This window comes from Aethalodelphis obliquidens, unplaced genomic scaffold (assembly GCF_003676395.1).
Source record: "Aethalodelphis obliquidens isolate GAN/ISIS:26980383/991018 unplaced genomic scaffold, ASM367639v1 scaffold51, whole genome shotgun sequence".
In the NCBI taxonomy this organism is placed as follows: Eukaryota; Metazoa; Chordata; class Mammalia; order Artiodactyla; family Delphinidae; genus Aethalodelphis; species Aethalodelphis obliquidens.
In genome coordinates, this window is record NW_020837995.1 from 10,892,981 (window position 1) to 10,919,268 (window position 26,288).

The window sequence follows — 26,288 nt, forward strand, 5'->3', positions numbered from 1 at the left end:
GTGTGTGTGTGTGTATTAAGTTCTGTGGCATTGGCCATAGAGAATAAGCAATAAAGGGAAGAATGATAGCATGGGGAAAATAAAAAGAAATAATAGCACTAAGGAAACAATTGATGAGAACAGATATGACTGTCCAGCTCCTAATATATTCTTGCTTCCTCTGCTGCACATGCCATCCAGTCTGTCCCTACAAAGGCTGAACGAGTATTAAAAGGGAGGGGTGCATAGATCCTCTTGCTCCCCCATCAGTGGGCTTGGTTTCTCTTTCTTAGAATGTTTGAAGACTATGTATTATTTCTTGCTGCTTCCATCCTCAGGAGTGGCAGATTGGGTGGCAGATAATGGTTTGTGAGCTAGTTTGAGATAAAATTGGGTTTTCCCTGGTAAGAGTTTTTGCCTTTACCCTATTCCTTTTTTTTTTTAAACATTTTTATTGGAGTATAATTGCTTTACAATGGTGTGTTAGTTTCTGCTGTATAACAAAGTGAATCAGCTATACATATACATATATCCCCGTATCTCCTCCCTCTTGCGTCTCCCTCCCACCCTCCCTATCCCACCCCTCTAGGTGGACACAAAGCACCGAGCTGATCTCCCTGTGCTATGCGGCTGCTTCCCACTAGCTTTCTCTTTTACATTTGGTAGTGTATATATGTCCATGCCACTCTCTCACTTCATCTCAGCTTACCCTTCCCCCTTCCTGTGTCCTCAAGTCCATTCTCTACGTCTGCGTCTTTATTTCTGTCCTGCCCCTAGGTTCTTCAGGACCTTTTTTTTTTTCTTTTTTTAGATTCCATATATCTGTGTTAGCATATGGTATTTGTTTTTCTCTTTCTGACTTACTTCACCCTGTATGAGTCTCTCGGTCCATCCACCTCACTACAAATAACTCAATTTCGTTTCTTTTTATGGCTGAGTAATATTCCATTGTATATATGTGCCACATCTTTATCCATTCATCTGTCGATGGACACTTAGGTTGCTTCCATGTCCTGGCTATTGTAAATAGAGCTGCGTGGACATTGTGGTCCATGACTCTGTGAATTATGGTTTTCTTGCCCTATTCCTTTTGCACATTCTCTTCATCTGGAGGTTGGAGGGCTGGTCCTGGGTCTTTTAAAATTGACTTATTCTCCATGCCCAGTTATGATGGGTCCCAATGGATATGGATACAGATACTAAGGAAAGATTTTTATTTCTATTTTACCACATTCTAATTTGTTTTTCAGCCTAGAACATAAAGATTCAGACAGGCATACCTGTAGTAACCCCACACAGGCAGCCAGAAAAAGCAGGTAAAGATTTATCTTTTCCTACCAGCAACAACTTAATCATAATTTGCATATATACATTTTTTTAAAAAACACCTAGAGAACCACTGGGCATTTTATAGATAGAATTTTTATTAACATGGTATCCCTGAGAGGCAGATTAAGGTGTAAACACTGTTCTGCTTTACAGAAAGGGAAATGGAGGCAGGTTGACTTACACATAAGACATTTGGAACCAGAATTTGTATCTGTTGGTACCACAACCAGTGCTTTTCCCACAAGACTATATACATAGATATACTGAAGACAAGTGATCTCTCATTTTTTAAAAAACACTATAGCACACTTCCTAAACTATCTCAGATCCCGAGGCATTGCTTTAGACTCGTGTTTCTTGTATCTTCCTGTCTGCTTAGGCAACATAATTGAGACACCATCTCCCCTTAATTCGTAAGAGTTAGGAATTAGGAAATTCCCTCAGCACCAGAACCCTAACTAATCTTTCATCTACCACAGTAAGCTATGGATTTTAGAAAATTCTACCTCCCCACTTCTCTCTCAGATCTCATTCCCATCCCAACTCATTCAATGTGACTAATGATGCAGCTACTTATCCCAGGCCTTGGCCATCACTCACGTTCTTCTTTCCTCTGAACTGCCCATTGAAGTATCTTCTTAAGATACTGGTTTCTGACCTTCGTCTCCCATAGGAGCTAGTCCCCTAAGACTGCTCATACTTCTTCCCCAGTGCCAGTCAGCTGTTTCCTTGTCAGTAAGCACAGCACAGTACCTGATTTACTCTGGAGGATGGGAGCCCATCTCCTGATCTGCCTGGCACTCCATGTTTTAGCTGAGGTGAGTCCCTCTCTGCCTTCTGCACGGCCCATATCTTGCTACCTCTCCAATTCTGTGCTACTCCAAGCTTTGTCTAACCTTCCTTACAGTCTGTCCTTTGCCCTCTGCTCCCTTGCTCCCCAGTTTTCCCATTTTTCACCCATTCAGCACTCAGTTTTGTAATGAGTTTTGGAAAGTTCATCCCACCCAGTAACCTTCCCTCTGAGCACTTCCTGCTTCATGAAGCCTTCCTGATTAAAGAGAAGAAAATACCTCTTAAATTTTTTCCAAACTCTAATGCATCAGACCTCAAGTTTTATGCATAGTGTTACTACCTAGCTTTCTAGATTTCTCTAAAACTGTTGCAGCTATACATGTGCACTATTTGTCCATGTCAGTGTCATCTGTTTTAGTTTGTAAGGAAGAGGACAGGGTCTGTTTAACTTGTGCTGTACCTGCTCATCATACTGCTATGAACATGTGGGCAATTAATTCAATACTATTTGATCATAAAGATCAGAATTACACTTGCACTTGAACAGCTGCTTTTAAAAGTAGATGTATACAGTTGAATATGTGTGCATGTGTGTGTAAGTATTGTCAACTCCACTGACCAAAGGTAATCGGTCCTCCTTACCATTAGGGTAAAGAGTTGTTGGCACAAAGTGGTCTGTTTTCCCAGTCCGTGGGAATGTGGCAAGTGGCCTCTGCGCATTGCAGGTCAGTATTATGTCCACAGGGTGCATGACACTAGCCCATGTGTTTAGAGTGTGTGGAATATGGACAGTTCCCTCTTGGCAGTTCTAACTGCTTTCCCTATCACCACATCCAACTGGCTTGCTCTTTAAGCTTCTAGACCACAAGGGACACATGAAATTCTGATGAGATGGACCAGAAAAAAAAAAATCACACCAGACGCTGTAAATACAGTATTTTTCTATTCCAAAGCTTCTAGAGCTTGGAAGAAACTAAGAAATCCAGGGTTCACACCTCAATATTTATACGAGGTTTACATTGTTTCCCCATATAGCACACCTAGGTTCTTGACAAAATGACTTATAGGTCAGAACCAAATTGAACACTTAAACTCTTCTTTAAGGTAAAGGAAGAGTGTGCATGACAAATATATCATTCTGAGCACAGGGTTAAGTGAGCAGGAAAAGTCATTCTTCTTTGCATTTCCATTGCTATATAAAGAGCTACACCCATTCAATGAGAATTCTTACTACTTCTCCATGAAATGCTGCTGTAATGGGTTTTTCTAGTTGAAATGCAGTCTATAACAGGATGAGTAAAGAAGGGTGCACGTCACACTCATAGGATCTACTACTGTGTCCTCTCTATTAAGGGAACAACATAGGCACTGAGAGGGAAAGGTGTTGCCGTCAATAAAGGCAAGGAGAGGGAATGAAATCTTCCTTTCATTCTTAAGATGCTTTGGGAATTTGACTCTAGATCCAGAAGAAACATAGGAACAAAGAGTGGGGTAAATTCTAGAGTATTTCCTAAACTAGTCAGGCACAAATTAGGAGATGGATCTCACTATTGGAGGACTTTTCTAAACAATTTCAATACATGTAATGAGACTGTTTTCTTCATAGATCCTCAGGGGCTTACTTAGGGGCTGGCTGTGAGAGAAGCTTTTCTCGTGTATGGATCTCTCGGTGCTTATTAAGAGCAGAACTTTTACTGAAGCACTTGCCACAGTCATGACACCCATAGGGTTTCTCTCCTGTGTGGGTTCTGTGGTGTGCACGTAAGTCAGAACTCTTACTGAAACTCTTTCCACAGTCAGGACACACATGGGGTCTCTCTCCTGTGTGTATCCTTCGATGTGCACTAAAATGAGAACTGTTATTGAAGCTTTTCCCACACTCTTCACACTGATAGGGCTTTTCTCCTGTGTGGGTTCTCTGGTGAATGATAAGGCTTGAGCTCTGGTTGAAGCGTTTTCCACACTCACCACACTGATACGGTTTCTCTCCTGTGTGGATTCTTCTATGGGTGATGAAATTTGAACTGTCACGGAAGCTTTTCCCACAGTCAAGACATTTATAAGGTTTCTCTCCAGTGTGGATTCTCCGGTGTCTAATGAGGCGTGCACTCCGACTGAAGCTTTTCCCACAGTCAGCACATTTATATGGATTTTCTACTTGAGGGGATATCTGATGCATGAGATGGGAGTTTGGACCAAAGCTTTTGCCATATCTGAGATATTTATAGGGTCTCTCCCCCAAGTAAGGTCTCTGATGACTTAGAACTTTACCTAGACTCCTCTCTGGGAATGTTGGTTTTCCTCTTCTCTCCCCTGGGGTCTTCTCCCACTGTCTTCCTGATCTACATTCACTCTCAATGCCTTTACCTTGATTAAGATGCCGGGGAATTTTCCTCTCAGACCTTGCAAGTAACGTCCTGTGTAGTTGTACTTCCTCAGCAATATCCCGTTTTAGATTCTCTTCATTCTCAAATCCAGCCTCAAAACCTGACATAAGAATAGAATTTTAAAAGTTACCCGTTTTCTCAGTTATGTACCAGGGTAAAGCAAGTATCACATTAGATGATTAAATGTAGAAATTAGGGAGCTCTAGATCCCTAATAACTACCATCTGTTAAAATTCCGATGTTTTACTTCTCTAATGGAATCGATGCTCTATGGAACACACTTAAAGAATGCTGATCTAAAGAACTTTTGGAAAAGAAAACTTATTTATCAAATGCCCAAGCACTGTGTTAAGTGCTTCACTGTGGTACTTCATTTACATCAACCTTATGAGGTAGGTCTTAACATATGAGCGAATTTACAGGGTTAAGTAACTTGCTCTAAGGTACTCAACTAATAAACAACATAGTCTAGATTCACATACATATATATGTGTGACTCCAAAATCAGAATAATTTTCCTCACAAGGAGGGAAGCCATAATGACGTTTTGGGGTTCTTTTTCTTATACAGTAGCTGAGATTCAAAGGATCAGTTCCCTCAGAAATCTCAGACTTTTGCATAAGTGTGTCTGAAGAAAGAGGTTATCAGGTGTTCGTATATGTGAATAAAGCAAGCATACAGCTGGTTTACAAGCTGAAACTAGAAGAAAAAACAAATGAGAATGAACTTTAAAAATCAACTTCATCCGGGGCTTCCCTGGTGGCGCAGTGGTTGAGAGTCCACCTGCTGATGCAGGGGACACGGGTTCGTGCCCCAGTCCGGGAGGATCCCACATGCCGCAGAGCGGCTGGGCCTGTGAGCCATGGCCGCTGAGCCTGCGCGTCCAGAGCCTGTGCTCCGCAGCGGGAGAGGCCACAACAGTGAGAGGCCCCCGTAACGCAAAAAAAAAAAAAAAAAAAATCAACTTCATCCATCTATGGGTATATGACATGCTACTTGGGAAATGAAGGCTTTCAGATTCCCTGCTAGGTAAACTGCTTAGTAACCTAGCAGGTCACATGCAGATGATGGCTAGTTTACAAAGTCTGCAGCCATCTCAGATTGATGCTGTAGTGTGAGGAGGCAGGTCAAGTGAATAGGGGATATAAACTAGCTGCTTTATAATAGACAGGAAACATGGAGAAGAGATAAGGTGGTCACAATAAGAATCCATGAGAGCTGGGTGTAGAGGCCACTTCTGGTCTTCAATCTCATGATTTTTCTCCTAAATCCCACTGCCTTCCCTTTGCTATTTGCTATATCTACCTTAAGAAGTAAAAGGATCTTACCACTGGGGCTCTGAAATAAGACCGGAGCACGGGTCATAGCCTCTGGGGGTACCTCGGTATCTTCTTCATCATCTTCAGAATCTTCTTCTATGGCCTCATCTGCTTCCTCGGCTTGCTTCTCGGCTTCGGCCTCACTGGTCTCCTGGGTGGGACACAAGGCTGCCTCCTCTTCCCGGACATCACTGGGCAGGGCAGCACCCCGGGCACTCACCAAAGCATCCATCTCTTCAAAGAAGGGACAGGTCTCTGGTGCTTGGCCATTCTTGACCTTCCGATAGCTGGTGTGGAGGCTTTTAAACTTGGTCCGACACTGCTCTGGTGTCCTAAGGAAGCCATATTCCCATAACCGCTCAGCTACTGCTCCATACAACTGGCTGTTGCGGTGGCAGTTCTGGAGGGCTTCATAAAACTGAGTCTCACTAAGAATTGCAAGGTAGGTCTTTGTCTCTTCATAGCCCCAGTGTACACCTGCCACCAGAAGAGAAATTTCAGCACCACTTAATCCAGGGCTTTATAGTCTCAATTCCTCAGTCCTATCATCTGCATCATGAAAAATCACCTAAGCTCGGGCTCCTAGGTGAAAAAGTAAAAACACCTCATGTTTCCAAAATCAATACGAACTCTCAGAATGTTCTGCTTTTCTATATCCTATATCAATTTCACAGAGACCTTTATTCCTACATTCTGTTCAAAAGAGGCCTTTCCACCTTATCACTGTAACAATCATTATGTACTCTGAGGCAGGTGTACAGAATGCATTTCCCCATTCTTCCGGTAATTCTGGAATTCTGATCCTAATTAGAAAATAACTGGTATGGGGAAGAAGACCCACAATCAGTCACTGTCAGCCATGAGCCATCCCTAAATTCTCTGATCAATCTTTTTCTACCAGTCCTACTTCCTTATGAATTAAGTTTCCCATAGAATGACTCAAAATCCCAAGGAAGAGTCTCTTTCAGAATCACACTGCTGCTTAATCCAATCCCTTTTACGGCCCTTCTTCACTTGCCACAATCTCAAAAAAAGCCAACCCAGCAATAGCAAAGACCTGAAGGGTACAAGATAAGAACCTGTAGTCATGCACCATCTTAGGAGTGAAGGAGTGGCAGAGCCAGGAAGAGGAAGGAAGCAGAGCAGATAGCATCTTCTGGCCTGAGCTCTGCTAATGCTGCAGGCCATCCCAGCTTGGGCAGTACTTCTTCAGGATGACTACAGGCTCTGCTCCCTGAAGGTACCCAAGGGAGAGGGAAGGAAGATTCTAAGAGCCTTCCTCCCACTTGAGAGCTAGCTGGAGATTACACTGCTTCCATTACCCTCCACTCACTGCAAGTAATGCAGCTAGCACATGTGCCATGATTGTGATTTACCGAAATTTATTCCAGTGACAAAACGGGGAAAAAAAAATTTTTTTTTTTTAATTTAGGCCATGCAGCATGCAGGATCTTAGTTCCCAGACCAGGGATAGAACCCATGCCCCCTGCAGTGGAAGCTCAGAGTCCCAATCACTGGACCACCAGGGAAATCCCAAATTTTTTTTTAAAAAGGAAAAGGAGGGGCTTCCCTGGTGGTGCAATGGTTAAGAATCTGCCTGCCAATGCGGGGACATGGGTTCGAGCCCTGGTCCGGGAAGATCCCACATGCCATGGAGCAACAAAGCCTGTGTACCACAACTACTGAGCCTGCATGCCACAACTACTGAAGCCAACGTGACTAGAGCCCGTGCTCCATAACAAGATAAGCCACTGCAATGAGAAGCCAGCACACCGCAATGAAGAGTAGCCCCCGCTCGACACAACTAAAGAAAGCCCACGTGCAGCAACGAAGACCCAACGCAGCCAAAAATAAATAAATTTATTTATTTATTTATTTATTTTAAAAAGGAAAAGAAAAAGTCCAAGACAGAAGAAGACTAGAACAGAAGTAACAACACATATAATAAAACATGGAAGGGACATATAACTGTTCCCAGTGGAACTGCAACTCTAGAGTAGTCCTGCTGCTGTGCCACATTTTACAGTTGAGGACGCAAACTGTGAAATGGCCAGATAGCTGTGCGAGGTCACCCAGCTGATTAGTGGTCAGGGTTAGAAACGAAGTCTCCTGATTCATACTTGGTGCTCTTCCCATAGCAACATGGTTGTACAAATTACATCAACAGTAATAAGTGATATTTTAAAATGGTTCCATAGGCAAATAATATTTCAGCAGAGTGTTAAGCAAGGTTTCTTGCTGCAAGACTTCTTAGTCCTGTTAAAATGCCAATGTGTGTTGCAGATCTCACAGAGGAAACAAAATGTTTCCCCAACTTTGGGCAGTCCTTCACTATGCTCTTCTAAGTAAAAAGGAACACATAATAAACTGACCTTGAGTTTGGAGAAGTAAAGATAAAACACCAGTTCATATAAGGTGCTCAACAAATATTAGTTAAAGATAATAGAGTACCAAGTTTTTCTCAGCCTTCAGTGATTTTGTAATCAGGAAAAAATATTTTAAGAAAGAAATGGAAGGAATGATACTCCTTTTCAGGAGTCTCTTGAACTCTGAGTGTACTTCTTTAAAATATCTAAAATTATTCTCTACTTACTATTAGCTCAATGATTTTCCCACAAAAGAGAATGAAATACACAGAAAACTAAGAAGTGCCTCTGTTCTCTAAGTGACAAAGCTGGCAGGTGACATTAAGCTTCCTGACTCCACATCCAGCCTCATAACTCCTCAGTCTAATCCTAAAACCCCAAGAAGAAAAGCTTACCACTTGGGCTTCGGAAAAGGACGGGTGTGGTGGACTTGTCGGGGTCCTGGGGCGTGGCCTCCTGGCCCACTTCCTCACTGTCAGACTCTTCAGCCATGGCATCTTCTCCCTCCTTATGCTGCCAGTCCTGTTGCTCTGGCTCCTCAGTCTCAGCATCACTGCCCACCAGGCCAGAGTGAGAGGCTGCCTCCTCCAGGCCATTACTGGGCAGGGCAATGACCTGGGCACTCATCAGGGCTTCCATCTCTTCAAAGAAGGGGCAGGTCTCAGGTGGGTGGCCACTCTTGACTTTCCGATAGCTCTTCTGGAGACCTTTGAACTTGGTCCTACACTGCTCCAGGGTCCGGAGGAACCCATACTCCCGGAGCCGCTCAGCCACAGCCCCATACACTTGGCTGTTTCGATGACAGTTTCGGAGAGCCTCGTAAAACTCAGTTTGACTGAGAATTGCGAGGAGAGTTCTGGTCTCTTCATAGCCCCAGTGCACACCTGCCACCTTCTCATCCTCGAAGCCCCAGTGATCCTGTTCCACCCAGCTTCTTCTCTCTCTCCTGGATGGTAACAGATCAGCATGCATTTGTTTGTCTCCTGTGTGACTGCCTCTTGGGAATTCCTTCTCCTTGAAGCCCAGATCTGGGATCCATGGCTCTCCTTGCTCCAACTTGGAGACCACACTGGATTTAGGAAATGGAAATCCTGCTTGCAGGGAGGCAAACAAAGGATATCATAGTTTGGACTGATCATAAAAAACATCTCTGAGTTCAGACCTGCCTTTTTTATCCAAGAGGCTTATAAAGCAAAGTATCTAAGAAAATGTTTTCAGAAAGTTCAATGGGTTGAAGAAAGTGGGGAAAAATACATGAAACCTCAAAAAATGAGAAATATTTTACTTTCCAGAGCAGGGTGACAAGAGAGGAAAACGTTCTGTTGTGTGTTCAGAGCAGATAATTCTGTTCCAAGTTGCTCCCTAGCTCTCCTAACCACTTGTAGGCAGGTCCTGCACTGCTGGAAAGTCACCTCCTGCCTCCTACACAGCTGACCAACGTGGGGGTTATTCCAAGTACAGCTCATAGCAGGCCCTCTGGATCCATGGTTCCTCCACATCTGCAGACTTACCCAACCACAGTACTGTAGTAATTACTATTGAAAAATATCCATGTATAAGTGGACCCACACAGTTCAAACTCATATTGTTCAAGGATCAGCTGTAGTTCTCTACTTGGGGCCAGAGAATTAAACTCAGAGTGATTTCAAGGGGGAGACTGTCTTCAACTCTTCCATTTCCTTCACACTGAGTCACGAAGTTCTAAAGGTTTTTCCCTTAGTATATCCTTTATTCCTACTGCCACCATCCAAGTCTAGACCCCTTACCTTCTCACACCTGGGTAACTGCAGCAGTCACTGTCCTACCTAACTCCAGGCTCTTGCTTCCTCAGCTCATATGCTATTTGTATTGCCAAACCTTAACCTGAGTGGTTACCAGGCATGGCCCGTTCAAAGCAGACTCCTCTCCAAAACACAGCACATGTTTAATCACCACTCTGTGCCTTTCCTTTAACTCCCTCCCTTCTATCGAAATTTAACCCATCAGTGCCCCCATGAAGCCTTCGCTACAGCCCTCCCTCGTCTCCCACTCTGCCAAACCCCTATTGTACTCACAATTGAGTAACAAGTCATTGTTTGGCATTGTTTCAATACAGTTCAGTTCAGCACATATTTATGTTCACTTTTGTGTTCTCAATCATATTATAGGCTTTTTGAGGATAGGCACCTTTTCTCATTGCAGAGTACCCTGCAAGGTGTTGAGCACATGGTAGGTGTTCAAAACTGATTAATTCTGCAAGTCTGTGTGTGCAGTTGAGGGATTGCATCTGGATGACTAAACAGAGACCACTACCAGACTGGCTGAGAAGCCTAGCGTCTTAGATAAGATCAGAATTCAAAACAACCTCAACAAGTTAAAGAAGTGATCAAAGAAAAAAACACACAAAATGGAGTTCTGCAGAGTACAAAGAAGAAAAACAAGTTCCACAAAATCAAGTTTAAGAATAAGAACTAGGCACAAAGACAATGGGGAAAGCTCTAAGAGACGGGGGAGTATCAAGTGAACGACAATCATTAGTTGAGTTATACGGAAAGAAAGTGTAGTGAAATTCTGAAGTAAAATTCTTACTCTGCCTCTACCTACCAGACCCTCACTGGAATAATATATATAATTTAATTCTGCACAACTAACATGCTATTTGGAGAACTTAAAGTTTCCAAGGGAGAGTAACAAAAACTAGTAGTAGGTCTGAAGAATGGAGCTTCTGGGGAAAAGCAGAAAGAAACAAATATAGTTTAATATGGAGAAAGAAAAATGACTAAAAGGAAAATGTGCTTTCAAGTATAGAAAAGAATTTTTATCTAGAAAATACTGACGTAGTGTCATCATTACCAGGAGGAAAGAAATTCCAAGTTCTGGAAAAACTAGGGAGCCATCCTCTGGCAGACTTATCAAAAGAGGAAATATAAGAATTGCAGCAGAGAGCTAAACTATATGCCTTCAGGAGGTCCCCAACACTGCATACTCTATTTCCACTCTTTCCTGAAATCCCTTTCCCACTCACTACTCCCAACCCTACTTCCCAATTTAGAATGGCATCCTATCTTCCCATATAAATCTACTCCTCACCGCTCCTTTGAAAAGGTCTGAGCTTCTCCTTTGGGTTCATCTGCTCCTGTGGTCCCAGGTCTGGGTTTCTTGCCCTCTCTTTCTTGGGTACACCCCTGGGCTGGGGTTCCACTGACTCCTGCCGAACACTTAATAACTCTCGTGATGATTTCAGGGGTGTCATCTTCTCCAAGCGCACTTCCTGCCCCTTCACAGAGACTGTGACCTAGAAACAACCCCCATGAATTGTCACTGCAAGGTCATAATGAGGGGTATTCCCAGAGGAGATTATTTATTACCCCAAAAGAAATCATCCTTTTGGGACATGGCTAGGGTTGGGGCGGGGGGTGGTTAATAGTGAACAAGGGTCTTTCTTAGTCCATTACTGTTGGCTTAGAGCAGCTGGAACTACAAAAGAAAAAGATCAAAATAGTAAACCCGACTCCAGGCTAAAAAATAACTCCCCTTTCTTCCCTATTAAGTAAAAAACTATGAAACTATGAATAACTCGTTATGATACCTAGCAAAGGTACACCCAGGTAGCATCTCCCGATAAGCTCTATCTGAAAAAGTTACCTATTAAAGGACCATAAGTATAAGCATCACCAAGGGAGACTGTGCCCCACTTTAAATCTGACTGTGCCTTAATTTGGCTTTTTATCCTGCCCCTGCCCAGTCACACACTTCTGAATACCCACTCCCTGCTCACCGAACGTCCAGGTCTTCCAGGCTCTCTTTCTAATTCTTCCACCAGAGCCACTGCCTCCTCTCCACTTTCTGGACATTGCTTTTGTACCCATTTCTGGATCTCCCCAGGTAAGACGGTCAGGAACTGCTCTAGCACCAACAATTCTACAATCTGCTCCTTGGTGCGCACCTCCGGCCTTAGCCACCGACAGCAAAGTTCCCAGAGTTGGCTGAAAGCCTCCCGGGGCCCAGCTACCTCCTGGTAATGAAATCTCCTGAAGCGCTGTCGGAAGGTCTCAGAGTTAGTGCCATTCCCTCTCAGGGTGGGTTTGGCCATCGTTCACAGCAGAAAGCAGCTTCCCTCCACTTAAGGGTCTAGGTTCCACAGCTTACACCCATCTTCTCATGTCCTTGGAGAATCACCTGCAGATGAGTCTCTCTCTGTAAGAAGAGTTTCCTCCTAGGATAGAGAGAGATGGCACTATCAGAAGGAACATACTCATATGTCTGAAGTCTTGCCAGAGCTGGCCTGACTTCGCAGATGCTCCACGTAGCACCAACTTCAGGACAGCAAGCCAAAACCGAGCATGAAGGTGAGAGACCATTCAAAAGCTGCATTTCTGGGCGACTTGCAGGGCAGCCCGGGTAAGCAGCAAAGAATAGAAAGTACTGTTTGTTCCTCTCCCACCTCCCCCAAATTTGACCCACTGAAGCTCCCCCGACCAGTGTAGCATAGTGTGTTCGAACCATATGGGAGCTCGAGAGGTTCTAAAGGCATGTCACCATCCTGCTGAAGGCAACAAAAAGCCTCTGTCCAGCGGGTCGCAGCTGATCTCCCCCAGTACCTCCGCCGTCCTTCCCCGGGCCCTCTCCGTCCGCCCCGCCCCCTCGGACTCCACCACTACCAATTCCCACCCCAAACAAAAATCAAGTACTGAATACTGGGTCTTTGTTCTCCCTCACAGCAAAAGTAACCGCTCAGTAAATAGCCGGGAACTACTGAATGGAAACCTCGCGCATTGAGAGAAGTTGGTTTGGGCTCCTGAAGCGAGGGCCGGGTGGGCTTGGGGAGAGTCCCACTGAGTTGGTGGAGAGTGGGAGTCCGAAGGGGCAGTAGTCATGGGTCTCCTGAGGACAAGCTCGGGTGCTGGCCAGGCGCTCCGAGGGCTGCAAGGTTCGCGGATGCGGGGTTCCGGCCTCTTTGTCTTCTCTCCCTCCGGCCAGGTCACTCTCGAAAGCCGTCGTGAGCCCCTCCAGAGGCCTCCGACCGGGCTAAGCGCCCTGAGAGCACCCTCCGACCCACCCCTGGGAGCTTCTCCTTCTCGGGCTGTCACTCAACCCACCCGCATTTCTGACCGCGGGCTAGCCTCACCCACTCGGGGTAGGGCTCCAGCCCGGATTCTCCAGCCTTCCAGTTCAGCTCCCAAACCGGAAGTCCGAGCGGGCGACCCGGGCGCTGGAGGCGCATGCGCGAGGGAAGCTCCCGCGACTCATGCGGAGCACCGGCTGGAGCCTGCAAGTGGGCCCAGGCGAGCGCGGCTCACTTCCGGGACGCGGCGCGCCGACCCCTTCCCGGCTTCCCGTCAGCTCTCCTCAGCAGTAGTCTCGGCGGGTACAGTCAGGAGGAACTGCCCTTCCCGGGGTCCTGTGCGCGTGTAGTGGAGGGAGCGCTCGCCTCTTTGGTCGCCTGGTGAGGCTCTGGAGGAGGGTGCGACGGATATAGGGACTCGCGGTCCGCCGTGGGAATGATCCACGAACTGCTCTTGGCTCTGAGCGGGTACCCAGGGTCCATTTTCACCTGGAACAAGCGGAGTGGCCTGCAGGTACTGTCCGCCTCAGAGCGCGGGAACTAGCGAGAGCGGAATGGGTGGAGCGAGCTAGTGCCAAGGGGAGGAGTCTGAGGGACCGACAAGGCGGGGCTTGCAGGGCCCGTGGCGTGGGGGGCTTGTCCCTGGGCAGGTAACCGGAGGGCTCAGTAATTGTATGTGCTTTTTTTTTTTTTTTTTTTTTTTTAGCGGTACGCGGGCCTCTCACTGTTGTGGCCTCTCCCGTTGCGGAGCATAGGCTCCGGACGCGCAGGCTCACGGGCCCAGCCGCTCCGCGGCATGTGGGATCTTCCCGGCCCGGGGCACGAACCCGTGTCCCCTGCATCGGCAGGCGGACTCTCAACCACTGCGCCACCAGGGAAGCCCTGTATGTGCTTTTAAACTGAGTTTTGAAAGCTAGTCCAAATACATAGTGCCTGACGCACAATAAGGGTTCAGCCAGTTTTGTTGGACGAAAAAGTGAGAGTGTTTCCCTTATTACACCTCGCCCGGGAAATTTCTGCACTAGGAGAATTTGGAGGGGGGCCTTCATGTAACCAGGAATGTGTGAGGGGGAAGGGCTATGTGCTATATGCTTTATCTCATTTAATCTTCACAACCACCTATCTCCATTTCAGAGATTAACTCCCGGTGTCAGGGATCACGTAGCGATTAGCAAACTTGGTCTTGAACCCAGTTTTTTTTTTTTTATATAGGCTTTTTAATGATGGCCATTGTGACTGGTGTAAGTGGTATCTCACTGTAGTTTTGATTTGCATTTCTCTAATAAGTAGGGATGTTGAACATCTTTCCACATCTAAAGGGTATTTTAAAAATAATAGTGTCCTCTATGTATATATAGAGTTTATTGCTGTTATTACCATTGAAAATAATCTGCATTCGTTATTGGTGGTGGGATTGAAACAAAATACAAATCTGATATATTTTAAGATTTAGGAGTGATTTTAACCAGTTTACTTAGATTTAAAGATGAGAAAACTGAGGCAAAGTGAAGTTAAGTTACTTGTGAAAGTCAAAGATAGTAAGTGATGAAGTAGAAATTCAAATCCATGCCTGTTATTTTATTTTCTTATATTTTGACTGATGGGTTATTTAGATTTGTATTGTTTAATTTCCAAGTATTTGGAGGGGTTTTTCTAGATATCTTAATGATTTCTAATTTAACTGCATTATAGTCAGAGAACAAACTGTCAGATTTCAAATTTTCAGAATTTTGTTGAGCCTTATTTTTATCCTTGGTAATAATTCTTTTCTTGAGACCTACTTTGTCTGATAGTAACATAGCCAAACCTGACAGAAAAACAGATTTTTATGTTTACTATATGGTATGTCATTTTCCTTCCTTTTACTTTCAAACTATGTCTTTTTTAAATTTTTATTTAATTTTTTTGTTGTTGTTGTTACTCACATCTCTCTGTTATTGGTCAAATCAGTCATACAGTCAACTGGGTCATTCCATCATTGGATGACTTGAATAATATGTATATTTTTTTATACAGCAGGTTCTTATTAGTCATCAATTTTATACACATCAGTGTATAAATGTCAATCCCAATCGCCCAGTTCATCACAACACCACCACCACCCTCCGCTGCTTTCCCCGCTTGGTGTCCATATGTTTGTTCTCTACATCTGTGTCTCAATTTCTGCTCTGCAAACCAGTTCATCTGTACCATTTTTCTAGGTTCCACATATATGCGTTAATATACGATATTTGTTTTTCTGTTTCTGACTTACTTCAGTCTGTATGACAGTCTGTAGATCCATCCACGTCTCAACAAATGACCCAATTTCATTCCTTTTTATGGCTGAGTAATATTCCATTGTATATATGAACCACATCTTCTTTATCCATTCATCTGTCGATGGGCATTTAGGTTGCTTCCATGACCTGGCTATTGTAAATAGTGCTGCAATGAACGTTGGGGTGCATGTGTCTTTTTGAATTATGGTTTTCTCTGGGCATATGCCCAGTAGTGGGATTGCTGGGTCATATGGTAATTCTATTTTTAGTTCTTTAAGGAACCTCCATACTGTTCTCCATAGTGGCTTTATCAATTTACATTCCCACCAACAGTGCAAGAGGGTTCCCTTTTCTCCACGCCCTCTCCAGCATTTATTGTTTGTAGATTTTCTGATGATGCCCATTCTAACTGGTGTGAGGTGATAACCTCATTGTAGTTTTGATTTGCATTTCTCTGATAATTAGTGATGTTGAGCAGTTTTTCATGTGCTTCTTGGCCATCTGTATGTCTTCTTTGGAGAAATGTCTATTTAGGTCTTCTGCCCATTTTTGGATTGGGTTGTTTTTTTAATATTGAGCTGCATGAGCTGTTTATATATTTTGGAGATTAATCCTTTGTCCGTTGATTCGTTGGCAAATATTTTCTCCCATTCTGAGGGTTGTTTTTTCGTCTTGTTTATGGTTTCCTTTGCTGTGCAAAAGCTTTGAAGTTTCATTAGGTCCCATTTGTTTATTTTTGTTTTTATTTCCATTACTCTAGGAGGTGGATCAAAAAAGATCTTGCTGTGATTTATGTCAAAGAGTGTTCTTCCCATGTTTTCCTCTAAGAGTTTTATAGTGTCCAGTCTTATATTTAGGTCTCTAATCCATTTTGAGTTTATTTTTGTGTATGGTGTTAGGGAGTGTTCTAATTTCATTCTTTTACATGTAGCTGTCCAGTTTTCCCAACACTACTTATTGAAGAGACTGTCTTTTCTCCATTGTATATCCTTGCTTCCTTTGTCATAGGTTAGTTGACCATAGGTACGTGGTTTTATCTCTGGGCTTTCTATCTTGTTCCATTGATCTTGTTTCTGTTTTTGTGCCAGTACCATATTGTCTTGATTACTGTAGCTTTATAGTATAGTCTGAAGTCAGGGAGTCTGATTCCTCCAGCTCTGTTTTTTTCCCTCAAGACTGCTTTGGCTATTCGGGGTCTTTTGTGTCTCCATACAACTTTTAAGATTTTTTGTTCTAGTTCCATAAAAATGCCATTGGCAATTTGATAGGGATTGCATTGAATATGTAGATTGCTTTGGGTAGTATAATCATTTTCACAATATAGATTCTTCCAATTCAAGGACATGCTATATCTCTCCATCTATTTGTATCATCTTTAATTTCTTTCATCAGTGTCGTATCGTTTTCTGCATACAGGTCTTTTGTCTCCCTAGGTAGGTTTATTCCTAGGTATTTTATTCTTTTTGTTGCAATGGTAAATGGGAGTGTTTCCTTAATTTCTCTTTCAGGTTTTTCATCATTAGTGTATAGGAATGCAAGAGATTTCTGTGCATTAATTTTGTATCCTGAAACTACCAAATTCATTGATTAGCTCTAGTAGTTTTCTGGTGGCATCTTTAGGATTCTCCATGTATAGTATCATGTCATCTGCAAACAGTGACAGTTTTACTTCTTTTCCAATTTGTATTCCTCTTATTTCTTTTTCTTCTCTGATTGCCATGGCTAGGACTTCCAAAACTATGTTGAATAATAGTGGTGAGAGTGGACATCCTTGTCTTGTTCCTGATCTTAGAGGAAATGCTTTCAGTTTTTCACCATTGAGAATGATGTTTGCTGTGAGTTTGTCATATATGGCCTTTATTATGTTGAGGTAGGTTCCCTCTGTGCCCACTTTCTGGAGAGTTTTTATTATAAATGGTGTTGAATTTTGTTAAGCTTTTAATACATCTGTTGAGATGATCATATGGTTTTTCTGCTTCAATTTGTTAACATGGTTTATCACATTGATTGATTTGCATATATTGAAGAATCCTTGTATCCCTGGGATAAATCCCACTTGATCATGGTGTATGATCCTTTTAATGTGTTGTTGGATTCTGTTTGCTAGTATTTTGTTGAGGATTTTTGCATCTATATTCATCAGTGATATTGGTTTGTAATTTTCTTTTTTTGTAGTATCTTTGTCTGGTTTTGGTATCAGGGTGATGGTGGCCTCATAGAATGAGTTTGGGAGTGTTCCTTCCTCTGCAGTTTTTTGGAAGAGTTTGAGAAGGATGGGTGTTAGCTCTTCTCTAAATGTTTGATAGAATTCACCTGTGAAGCCATCTGGTCCTGGACTTTTGTTTGTTGGAAGATTTTTAATCACAGTTTCAATTTCATTACTTGTGATTGGTCTGTTCATATTTTCTATTTCTTCCTTGTTCAGTCTTGGAATGTTATACCTTTCTAAGAATTTGTCCATTTCTTCCAGTTTGTCCACTTTATTGGCATACAGTTGTTTGTAGCAGTCTCTTAGGATACTTTGCATTTCTGCAGCGTCTGTTGTAACTTCTCCTTTTTCATTTCTAATTTTATTGATTTGAGTCCTCTCCCTCTTTTCCTTGATGAGTCTGGCTAATGGTTTATCAATTTTGTTTATCTTCTCAAAGAACCAGCTTTTAGTTTTATTGATCTTTGCTATTGTTTTCTTTGTTTCTATTTCATTTATTTCTGCTCAGACCTTTATGATTTCTTTCATTCTGCTAACTTTGGGTTTTGTTTTTTCTTCTTTCTCTAATTCTTTTAGGTGTAAGGTTAGATTGTTTATTTGAGATTTTTCTTGTTTCTTGAGGTAGGCTTGTATAGCTATAAACTTCCCTCTTAGAACTGCTTTTGCTGCATCCCATAGGTTTTGGATTGTCGTTTTTTCATTGTCATTTGTCTCTAGGTATTTTTTGATTTCCTGTTTGATTTCTTCAGTGACCTCTTGGTTATTTAGTAACGTATTGTTTAGCCTCCATGTGTTTGTGTTTTTTACGTTTTTTTCTCTGTAATTCATTTCTAATCTCATAGCATTGTGGTCAGAAAGGATGCTTGATATGATTTCAATTTTCTTAAATTTGCTGAGGCTTGATTTGTGACCCAAGATGTGATCTATCCTGGAGAATGTTCCGTGCGCACTTGAGAAGAAAGTCTAATCTGCTGTTTTTGGATGGAATGTCCTATAAATATCAATTAAATCTATCTGGTCTATTGTGTCATTTAAAGCTTCTGTTTCCTTTTGAACCCAGTTTTGTCTGGCTCCAGTATCTCAACCACTCTTTTCTACTCCTGCTTCCAGTAATATTATCTAATCATCTCCATAACTTAGTAACTTAGGTATTGTTGGCCCCAGTTTACAGATGAGCAAACTGAAGTTCAGAGAACTTTATGGTGGCTAGTCTTGATAAGGCAATATTTGAATCTAGCTCTGTCTGATCACAAAGTCATGCCTGTTCCTATGAGAATTGGTAGTATAGGCTGTAGAGGAGCAGAAAATATACATTCTTGGTCTATAAAACTTATAAATCAAACAGATTGCTTTTGTTATTGTTTCTTTTCTTCTGTAAAACTAGCACAATGCCAGGAATATAGGAGAAAAATATTCAGGAGGTAATTGTTTGTGCCTGACTGTCAGAAGTAAAAAGAGACGAAAGAATATGGGAACAATAGCTGCCTTCCTTTTTTTCTTATAAAATAGTCTCAATCGGATATTTTCCTCCTTAAGTTCTCAGCTTTAAAGTTACTTCTCAGAAAAACCTTCTCTGACCACCTCTTTAAGTATACTCCTTATGCCATTATTTTCTATCACAGCAACTTGTTTATTTCCCTTATAGGACATCACAATTCATATTATTTATTGTTGTTACCTATGTTTAGTCTTTCTCTCACATAGAATGCCCATGGGGGCTAAGACCACAGTGGTCTTCTTCATAGATGTACCAGGAGCACCTAGTACAGTTTCTGCCACATACTAGGTATTAAGCTATTTGTGAAAGAAAAAAATTCCACCAAAATCAGCAAATATTGCATACTTTTTGCAGAACGGTGTTTTTCACATTTCGATAAAGGGAAAAATTGTCATGAATGCCCAGTGTTGATAAAAATGTTTATTGTAATATTGAATATGTATACACATTAAGCTAAGTATAAACTCAAGCATATTGCTCTTTAACAACTGTAAAACCAGTTATTTTTACAAAGTAAATAAAACTACCAAACTTATCAATTCAAATTGACATTAATCTAATGCAGCTTCTCAGCATTGGCACTACTGACATTTTGGACTGGATAATGTGGGGGCCGTCCTGTGCACTGTAGGATGTTAAGCAGCATCCATGGCCTCTACTTGCTAGATGCCACTGGTATCCCCTGAGTTGTGCAACCAAAAATATCTTCAGACATTACCATGTCCCTTGGGGGCAAAATTGCCCCCACTGAGAACCACTGATCTAATGTAATATATACTGTTGTTTTGCTAAAACTAAATTGTCAACATTGAGTTAAATGGTAGAATGACTTTTCTGCAGATCTGGCTCTCTGTTTTCTATTTTGACTTCAGGAACTCTAATGAAGAGAATGCCTGTTCATATAAGTAGGTTGTACCAAATGGTACCAATAACTTTAAGGTATCGTTTGTTGTTTCAGAGTAACCAGACCTGGAACTTTTCTAAAACTCTGCCAACAAACACTGCTCAAATGCCAATTTTTTTTTTTTTTTTTTTTGCTGTACGCGGGCCTCTCACTGTTGTGGCCTCTCCCGTTGCGGAGCACAGGCTCCGGACGCGCAGGCTCAGCGGCCATGGCTCACGGGCCCAGCCGCTCCGCGGCACGTGGGATCTTCCCGGACCGGGGCACGAACCCGTGTCCCCTGCATCGGCAGGCGGACTCTCAACCACTGCGCCACCAGGGAAGACCTCAAATGCCAATTTTAATAGGAGTATCACTTAATAACTGAGTAGAGCTGTCCTAATAATAAAAAATTGCTGACATGTATTGAGCACTTGCTATGTGCTTGGCACATGTGATTTACATGTATTAATTTATTTAATCCTCACAATTATCATCTTTATAGGTATGAAAACTGAGGCACAGAGGGGTATTGCTTGCCTAAGATTTCAAGCAAGTAAGAGGCAACTCAGGGATTCACACCTAGGCAGTCTGGCTCCAGAGATCAAGTTCTTAAGGACTATGTCATGCTACCTCTTAAGTTGTTAACTTGAAGATATGGTTAGCATTGTGTCATTAAAATCTACATTAAATGGATTCCTAATCAAATTATTGTGGAATCAGTAACAGAAAAATTCTTCTTTGCCTATTTATTACTACAGTTACTGTCACATAAAGATGGCTTCCACAAAATACAATATGAATGTGAAATATTCTGAGTTCCTTGGGAGTAGTAAATATGTCTGATTTTGTTCACTATTTAATCTTGGAATGTTAGCGCAGTGCCTGGGATAAGTACGTAGTCACTAAAAGTTGGTTGATTCTCCAAAGAAGATATACAATGGGCAACAAGTGAAAAGATGATCAATATCACTAATCATTAGGGAAATGCAAATCAAAAGCACAATGAGAGGGGCTTTCCTAGTGGCGCAGTGGTTGAGAGTCCGCCTGCCGATGCAGGGGACACGGGTTCGTGCCCCGGTCCGGGAAGATCTCACATGCTGCGGAGCGGCTGGGCCCGTGAGCCATGGCCGCTGAGCCTGCGCGTCCGGAGCCTGTCCTCCGCAATGGGAAATGCCACAACAGTGAGAGACCCGCGTACCGGAAAAAAAAAAAAAAAAAAAAAAAAGCACAATGAGATATCATTTTATACCCTTTAGGATGGTTATTACCAAAAAAACAGGAAATAACAAGTGTTGGTGAGGTTGTAGAGAAATTAGAACCCTTGTGCATTGCTGGTGGAAATGTAAAGTGGTACAGTCCCTGTGGAAAACAATATGGTGACTCCTCCAAAAATTAAACACAGAATTACCAAATGATCCAGCAGTTTTATTCCTGGGTATATACCCAAAAGAAGTGAAAGCAGGGACTCAAATAGATATTTGTAAAGCCATGTTCATAGCAGCATTATTCACAATAGCCAAAAGGCAGAAGCAACTCAGATGTCCATAGACAAATGAAGTGAATAAACAAAATGCGGCATGTACATACAATGGAATATTATTCAGCCTTAGAAAGGAGAGACATTCTAACACATGCTACAACATGGATGAACCTTGAAGACACTATGCTAAGTGAAATAAGCCAGTCACAAACGGATAAATATTGTAGAGTAGTCAAATTCATAGAGACAGAAATTAGAAGGGTACTTACCAGGGTGTGTGGGGGAAGGAACAATGGGGAGTCATCATTCAAGAGGTACAGAGTTTTAGTTTGGGAAGATGAAAAAGTTCTGGAGATGGATGGTGGTGATGGTTGCACAGCAAAGTGAATGCACTTAATGCCACTAAACTGTACACTTGAATGGCTAAAATAGTAACTTTATGTATATTTTGCTATGACTTTTTTCTTAGTTGATTGAATGAATACATTCTCCCACTACTATTTTTCTGCTTGAACTGCTGTGAAATCTTTACATACTGTACTAGGCTATCATTTGGCCATGATTTAAATTAAAAATACAAATGAAAATATGGACACTAAATTATATGTCCAGTTATAAGGTGCTTTTATAGATTATAATATGCTACGTTAATTTTACATTTTTATCAAAATGAAAACAAAATTTAAATTTTCATAGAGAATTTGTAAATCCTAAGAATATGTCTGAGAAACCTCTGGAATCTGCAGAACCAAGAGTGAGCAATATTGCTCAAGAGACTTTGTTGCAACCAGATCAAAAACCCCATATATCCTTATAGACCATCCCAGGAAGATTCCATAAGGAATAGGTAATATACTTAGCCATGAAAAAGAATGAAATCTTGCCATTTGTGACAACATGGATGGGCCTGGAGGATATTATGCTTAGTGAAATAAGTCAGACAGAGAAAGACAAATACTTTATGATTTCACTTACATGTGGAATTTAGAAAACAAAACAAACAAACATGCATAGACAGAAACAGATGCATAGATACAGAGAACAAATGGTGGTCGCCAGAAGGGAGAGGAATGGGGGAGGGATGAAATAGGTGAAGGGTATTAAGAGGTACAAACTACCAGTTACAAAATAAACAAGTCACGGGCATGTAATGTACAGCACAGGAATATAGTCAGTCTTTTTTTTAAATAAATTTATTTATTTATTTATTTTGGGCTGCATTGGGTCATTGCTGCTGCGCGTGGGCTCAGTAGTTGTGGCTCGTGGGCTCTAGGGCACAGGCTCAGTAGTTGTGGCACACAGGCTTAGTTGCTCCACAGCATGTGGGATCTTCCCAGACCAGGGATAGAACCTGTGTCCCCTGCATTAGCAGGCAGATTCTTAACCACTGTGCCACCAGGGAAGCCCCTAGTCAGTCTTTTATAATAATTTAGTGTGGTTTGTAATCTGTAAAAATACTGGATCACTATGTTGTACACCTGAAACCAATATAATATTTATACTAAAATTAAAAAAAAAAAGCAGGTAGTAGTGGCTGCCTCTGTGGAGGTTGACTTATTTTTTCATGTATACCATTTTGTACTGTTTAAATTCTTTACCATGCATTACTGCCTATTTCAGTAAATAACTAAGTTGGGACTGGGGAACAACGTCTTTGTAGTGATTTGGAAATACTTTTGTTATCTAGAACTTACCAGTCTTAAATAGCCATCTTGCAAAGGGAGACAATCGTTCTAGTGAGCAGTGAGTAGCGGGCATCAGCGTTTTTAGCATTATTCCTCTCCTGCAGGTGTCACAGGACTTCCCATTTCTCCATCCCAGTGAAACCAGTGTCCTGAATCGACTCTGCCGGCTGGGCACAGACTACATTCGTTTCACCGAGTTCATTGAACAGTACACGGGCCATGTGCAGCAGCAGGTAGGTTCCTGTTCTCAGGGAACGTACACCTCCCCAGGGCTGGAGCTATGTTAAGCTTTCAGTGAATCCATTGGTAATTCATGTGATGTAAGTGTCAAGAAGTTATGAATTTCTCATCACTGGAATTATTCAAGTGAAGGCAAGGTGACTGTACCTCAAACAAGGGGAAAATATACATGGGGACCAATTTAGGCAGATGGATGTAAGAGAAAGTATACTTTGCCCAAGTTTTAAGAGACCTGAATTAAATCAGTTTGAGCTGGACCAGAGTTCCAGTCCCAGAGGTGAAAACACAAAGCATTATTTAAAATTCCTTTGCCACTTTGCTTCTAACTACCGTAGTTACATTGAGGCAGGCAACTAAAATCTTCAGGCTTCCTTTTTCTTATTTGTAAATAAGAGTTAAACTGGAGAAGGTTTTGGCATGTGGTAAGACTTAATAAATATTATTGATTAATATAAATTAATTGGAAGTCAGTGCTTTATAGTGTAGTGGCCAAAGATTTGTTTCCTGTCCATCACTTACTGGCCATAGACTGCTCAGCAGTAACCTGAGGCTCAGTTTCCTTACCTATAAAATGGGGATAGATAGTACCTATCTAATAGGGTTGTGGGGATTAAACAAGGTAATTCATGCTAAGTGCCTGGCATATAGTAGACACTCACATTTTTTTTTTAAGAGAAATTTTAAAGTTCTTTTTTACTTTTAACAGTCTGCAATTCTGTCAGTGGTAAGTAAGAAGATTGCTGCATTGTGTGACTCTGATTCAATGATGACTGTTTCCCAGTGGAAAGAATGATTCTGGTTGAAGAGAAAGGCAGAGACTTCTAGAAAGGAAAAGGAAGGATAGTTTTCTGAAACAATGCAGTCAGTACCACCTGGCCCCTGTTATATAAACTGGTTGTCAGACCCTTGGTGGTAATCTATGGGACAAAGGAGTCAGAGAATAATGCCTTATATTTTCATCTCTGGGACAGGGATTCTGATTCAAACAGATTTTGTTGCAGAGAAAAGAATTTAAAATCTAATCAATGCCAGGGACTTCCCTGGTGGTGCAGTGGTTAAGAATCCGCCTGCCAAGGCAGGGGACATGGGTTCGAGCCCTGGTCCAGGAAGATGCCACATGCCACAGAGCCCGTGAGCCACAACTGCTAAACCTGCGCTCTAGAGCCCGTGAGCCACAACTACTGAGCCCATGTGCCAGAACTACTGAAGCCTGCGTGCCTAGAGCCCATGCTCCACAGCAAGAGAAACCACTGCAATGAGAAGCCCGTGCACTGCAATGAAGAGTAGCCCCTGCTCGCCGCAACTAGAGAAAGCCCGCATGCAGCAAGACCCAATGCAGCCAAAAATAAATAAATAAATTTATATTTAAAAAAACCTAATCAGTGCCAGTTTGCTATGAAGTCATAATAATGAGAACACAATGATCAAAGTTGGAACCTGTATACATATTAATATAGATGAAAAGGGCTCTTTAAGTGTTTGTATATAACACTTAAAAAAAACCAAACCTGTCCTATATTCGTGTGACTATGTGGATCTTATATGTGAATTCCTACTTTCCCAAATTCTAAAGATATTTGTAGTACCTTTTTCTTTTTTGAAAAGTAAAAGCAGTCTCATTTTTTCTTTCATTTTGTGATAAATGAAGACGTTCAGTTCTCTGGAATGACACAACCAAAACAAAATCACCTGGTTGTAAGCCAATCTGGTCTATTTCACCCTATGCCTGTGCTATTCTTATTATAGCTGGGAACATTTATCTCCAGGAACTACTAGTATCCTCTGCAGCATCCTCTGGCTACAGTGTGCCTTATAACCTCTGAGCCCAAGCTTCCTACCACATTTGTTGCTGAATTCTGCTATGGTATCTACCACCACCAGAGCCTGACCATGCAAATCAGTACATAGCCAGAAAGGCTAGTCATCATGGCCTCTAGTCAACTGTTAACTGCAATTCCCCCGTGTAGAAAAAGAATGCTTTTACAAAGAAACTGCAGCTTTCTGGAAAGACAAACCATATTTGTTAATAGCCTCTTGGTGAGTGTCTTCTAACTCCCCACGTTGGCTATCAGGTTCGTGTTTTTGATGAATTGCCATCTAGGCAGGAGAAGGGTTGTTAGAAGGAGGACTGAGGTCATTTTATTTATTCAGTAAATAGTTACCATCTGTTCAAAGAACTGTGCTAGGAAATGAAATGCAAAGATGAACAAAGTATGGGCCCTTGCTTCATGAAGCTCTTGGTCTAGTGAGGGGACAGATAAACAAAAGTTCAGTTCCAGCACTAAACAGGGATGCTATGAAAGCAACAAAGGGGAGCTATTAATTCCCTAGGGAGAGTTAGAAAGGGCTTTTCAGGGAAGAGATGCTGGAGTTGGGTCCTGCAGGAAGAGTAGGTATTTGTCACAAACATGAGTTACAAGCAGACTACACTCATTCACAGGGGTGAGAGATAGAAACAAGGCACATTCAGGGAACTGCTGAGTAATTTGTAAATGAAGATGTGAAGTTGGAAGCAGTTAAAGATAATTTTAGAGAGAGAGTAAGGGCCAGAAGTTGTATACCATGTAGAGGAGTTTAGATATTATTCTGGGGCAAGGGGAAACCACCAAAGGGATTTAAGCTAGAAGTTATAAGGTTAGAATTGAGTTGTTGAAAAACCTCTAGTGACAGTATGGAGTAATACCTGGTTGTTTGTAACATCTGAGCCACTTGGAAAATGAAAACATTATCACATTTTAAAAGGTCTCTTCAGTCAGGTTTTCCTCTCATTGAAGCACTGCTTTGATAGGGAATTATTTAAACAAAAAAATGCCATT

The 26,288-nt window shown here is 42.1% G+C and overlaps 2 protein-coding genes across 7 annotated transcripts in view; one reads left to right on the forward strand and one right to left on the reverse strand.

Moving 5' to 3' along the window:
- Positions 1-3,136: 3,136 nt before the first annotated feature.
- On the reverse strand, positions 3,137-13,391 carry ZSCAN29 (zinc finger and SCAN domain containing 29). 4 transcript variants are annotated; one of them, XM_027084110.1, is made up of 6 exons: positions 13,280-13,391; positions 11,930-12,367; positions 11,242-11,446; positions 8,568-9,263; positions 5,816-6,283; positions 3,137-4,587 (listed from the first exon to the last, which is right to left on the reverse strand). In XM_027084110.1, exons 2-6 carry the CDS (start codon positions 12,242-12,244, stop codon positions 3,719-3,721), a joined length of 2,553 nt encoding a protein of 850 aa, XP_026939911.1. In that variant the 5' UTR covers positions 12,245-12,367; positions 13,280-13,391; the 3' UTR covers positions 3,137-3,718. The 4 variants fall into 4 exon arrangements, with proteins under 4 accessions (XP_026939911.1, XP_026939910.1, XP_026939909.1 ...); XM_027084109.1 differs by having other exon boundaries at positions 13,251-13,363; XM_027084108.1 differs by having other exon boundaries at positions 12,919-13,363.
- Positions 13,364-26,288, forward strand: part of TUBGCP4 (tubulin gamma complex component 4) — a 48,900-nt gene continuing 35,975 nt past the window's right edge. For 2 of the 3 annotated variants that reach the window (XM_027084113.1, XM_027084112.1), the window contains exons 1-2: positions 13,364-13,730; positions 23,337-23,465. In XM_027084113.1, the coding sequence (XP_026939914.1) occupies positions 13,653-13,730; positions 23,337-23,465 (207 nt within the window). In that variant the 5' untranslated portion in view covers positions 13,364-13,652. Of the gene's footprint in view, positions 13,731-23,336; positions 23,466-26,288 lie in introns of those variants that run through there. The other variant, XM_027084115.1, reaches the window with a different exon arrangement.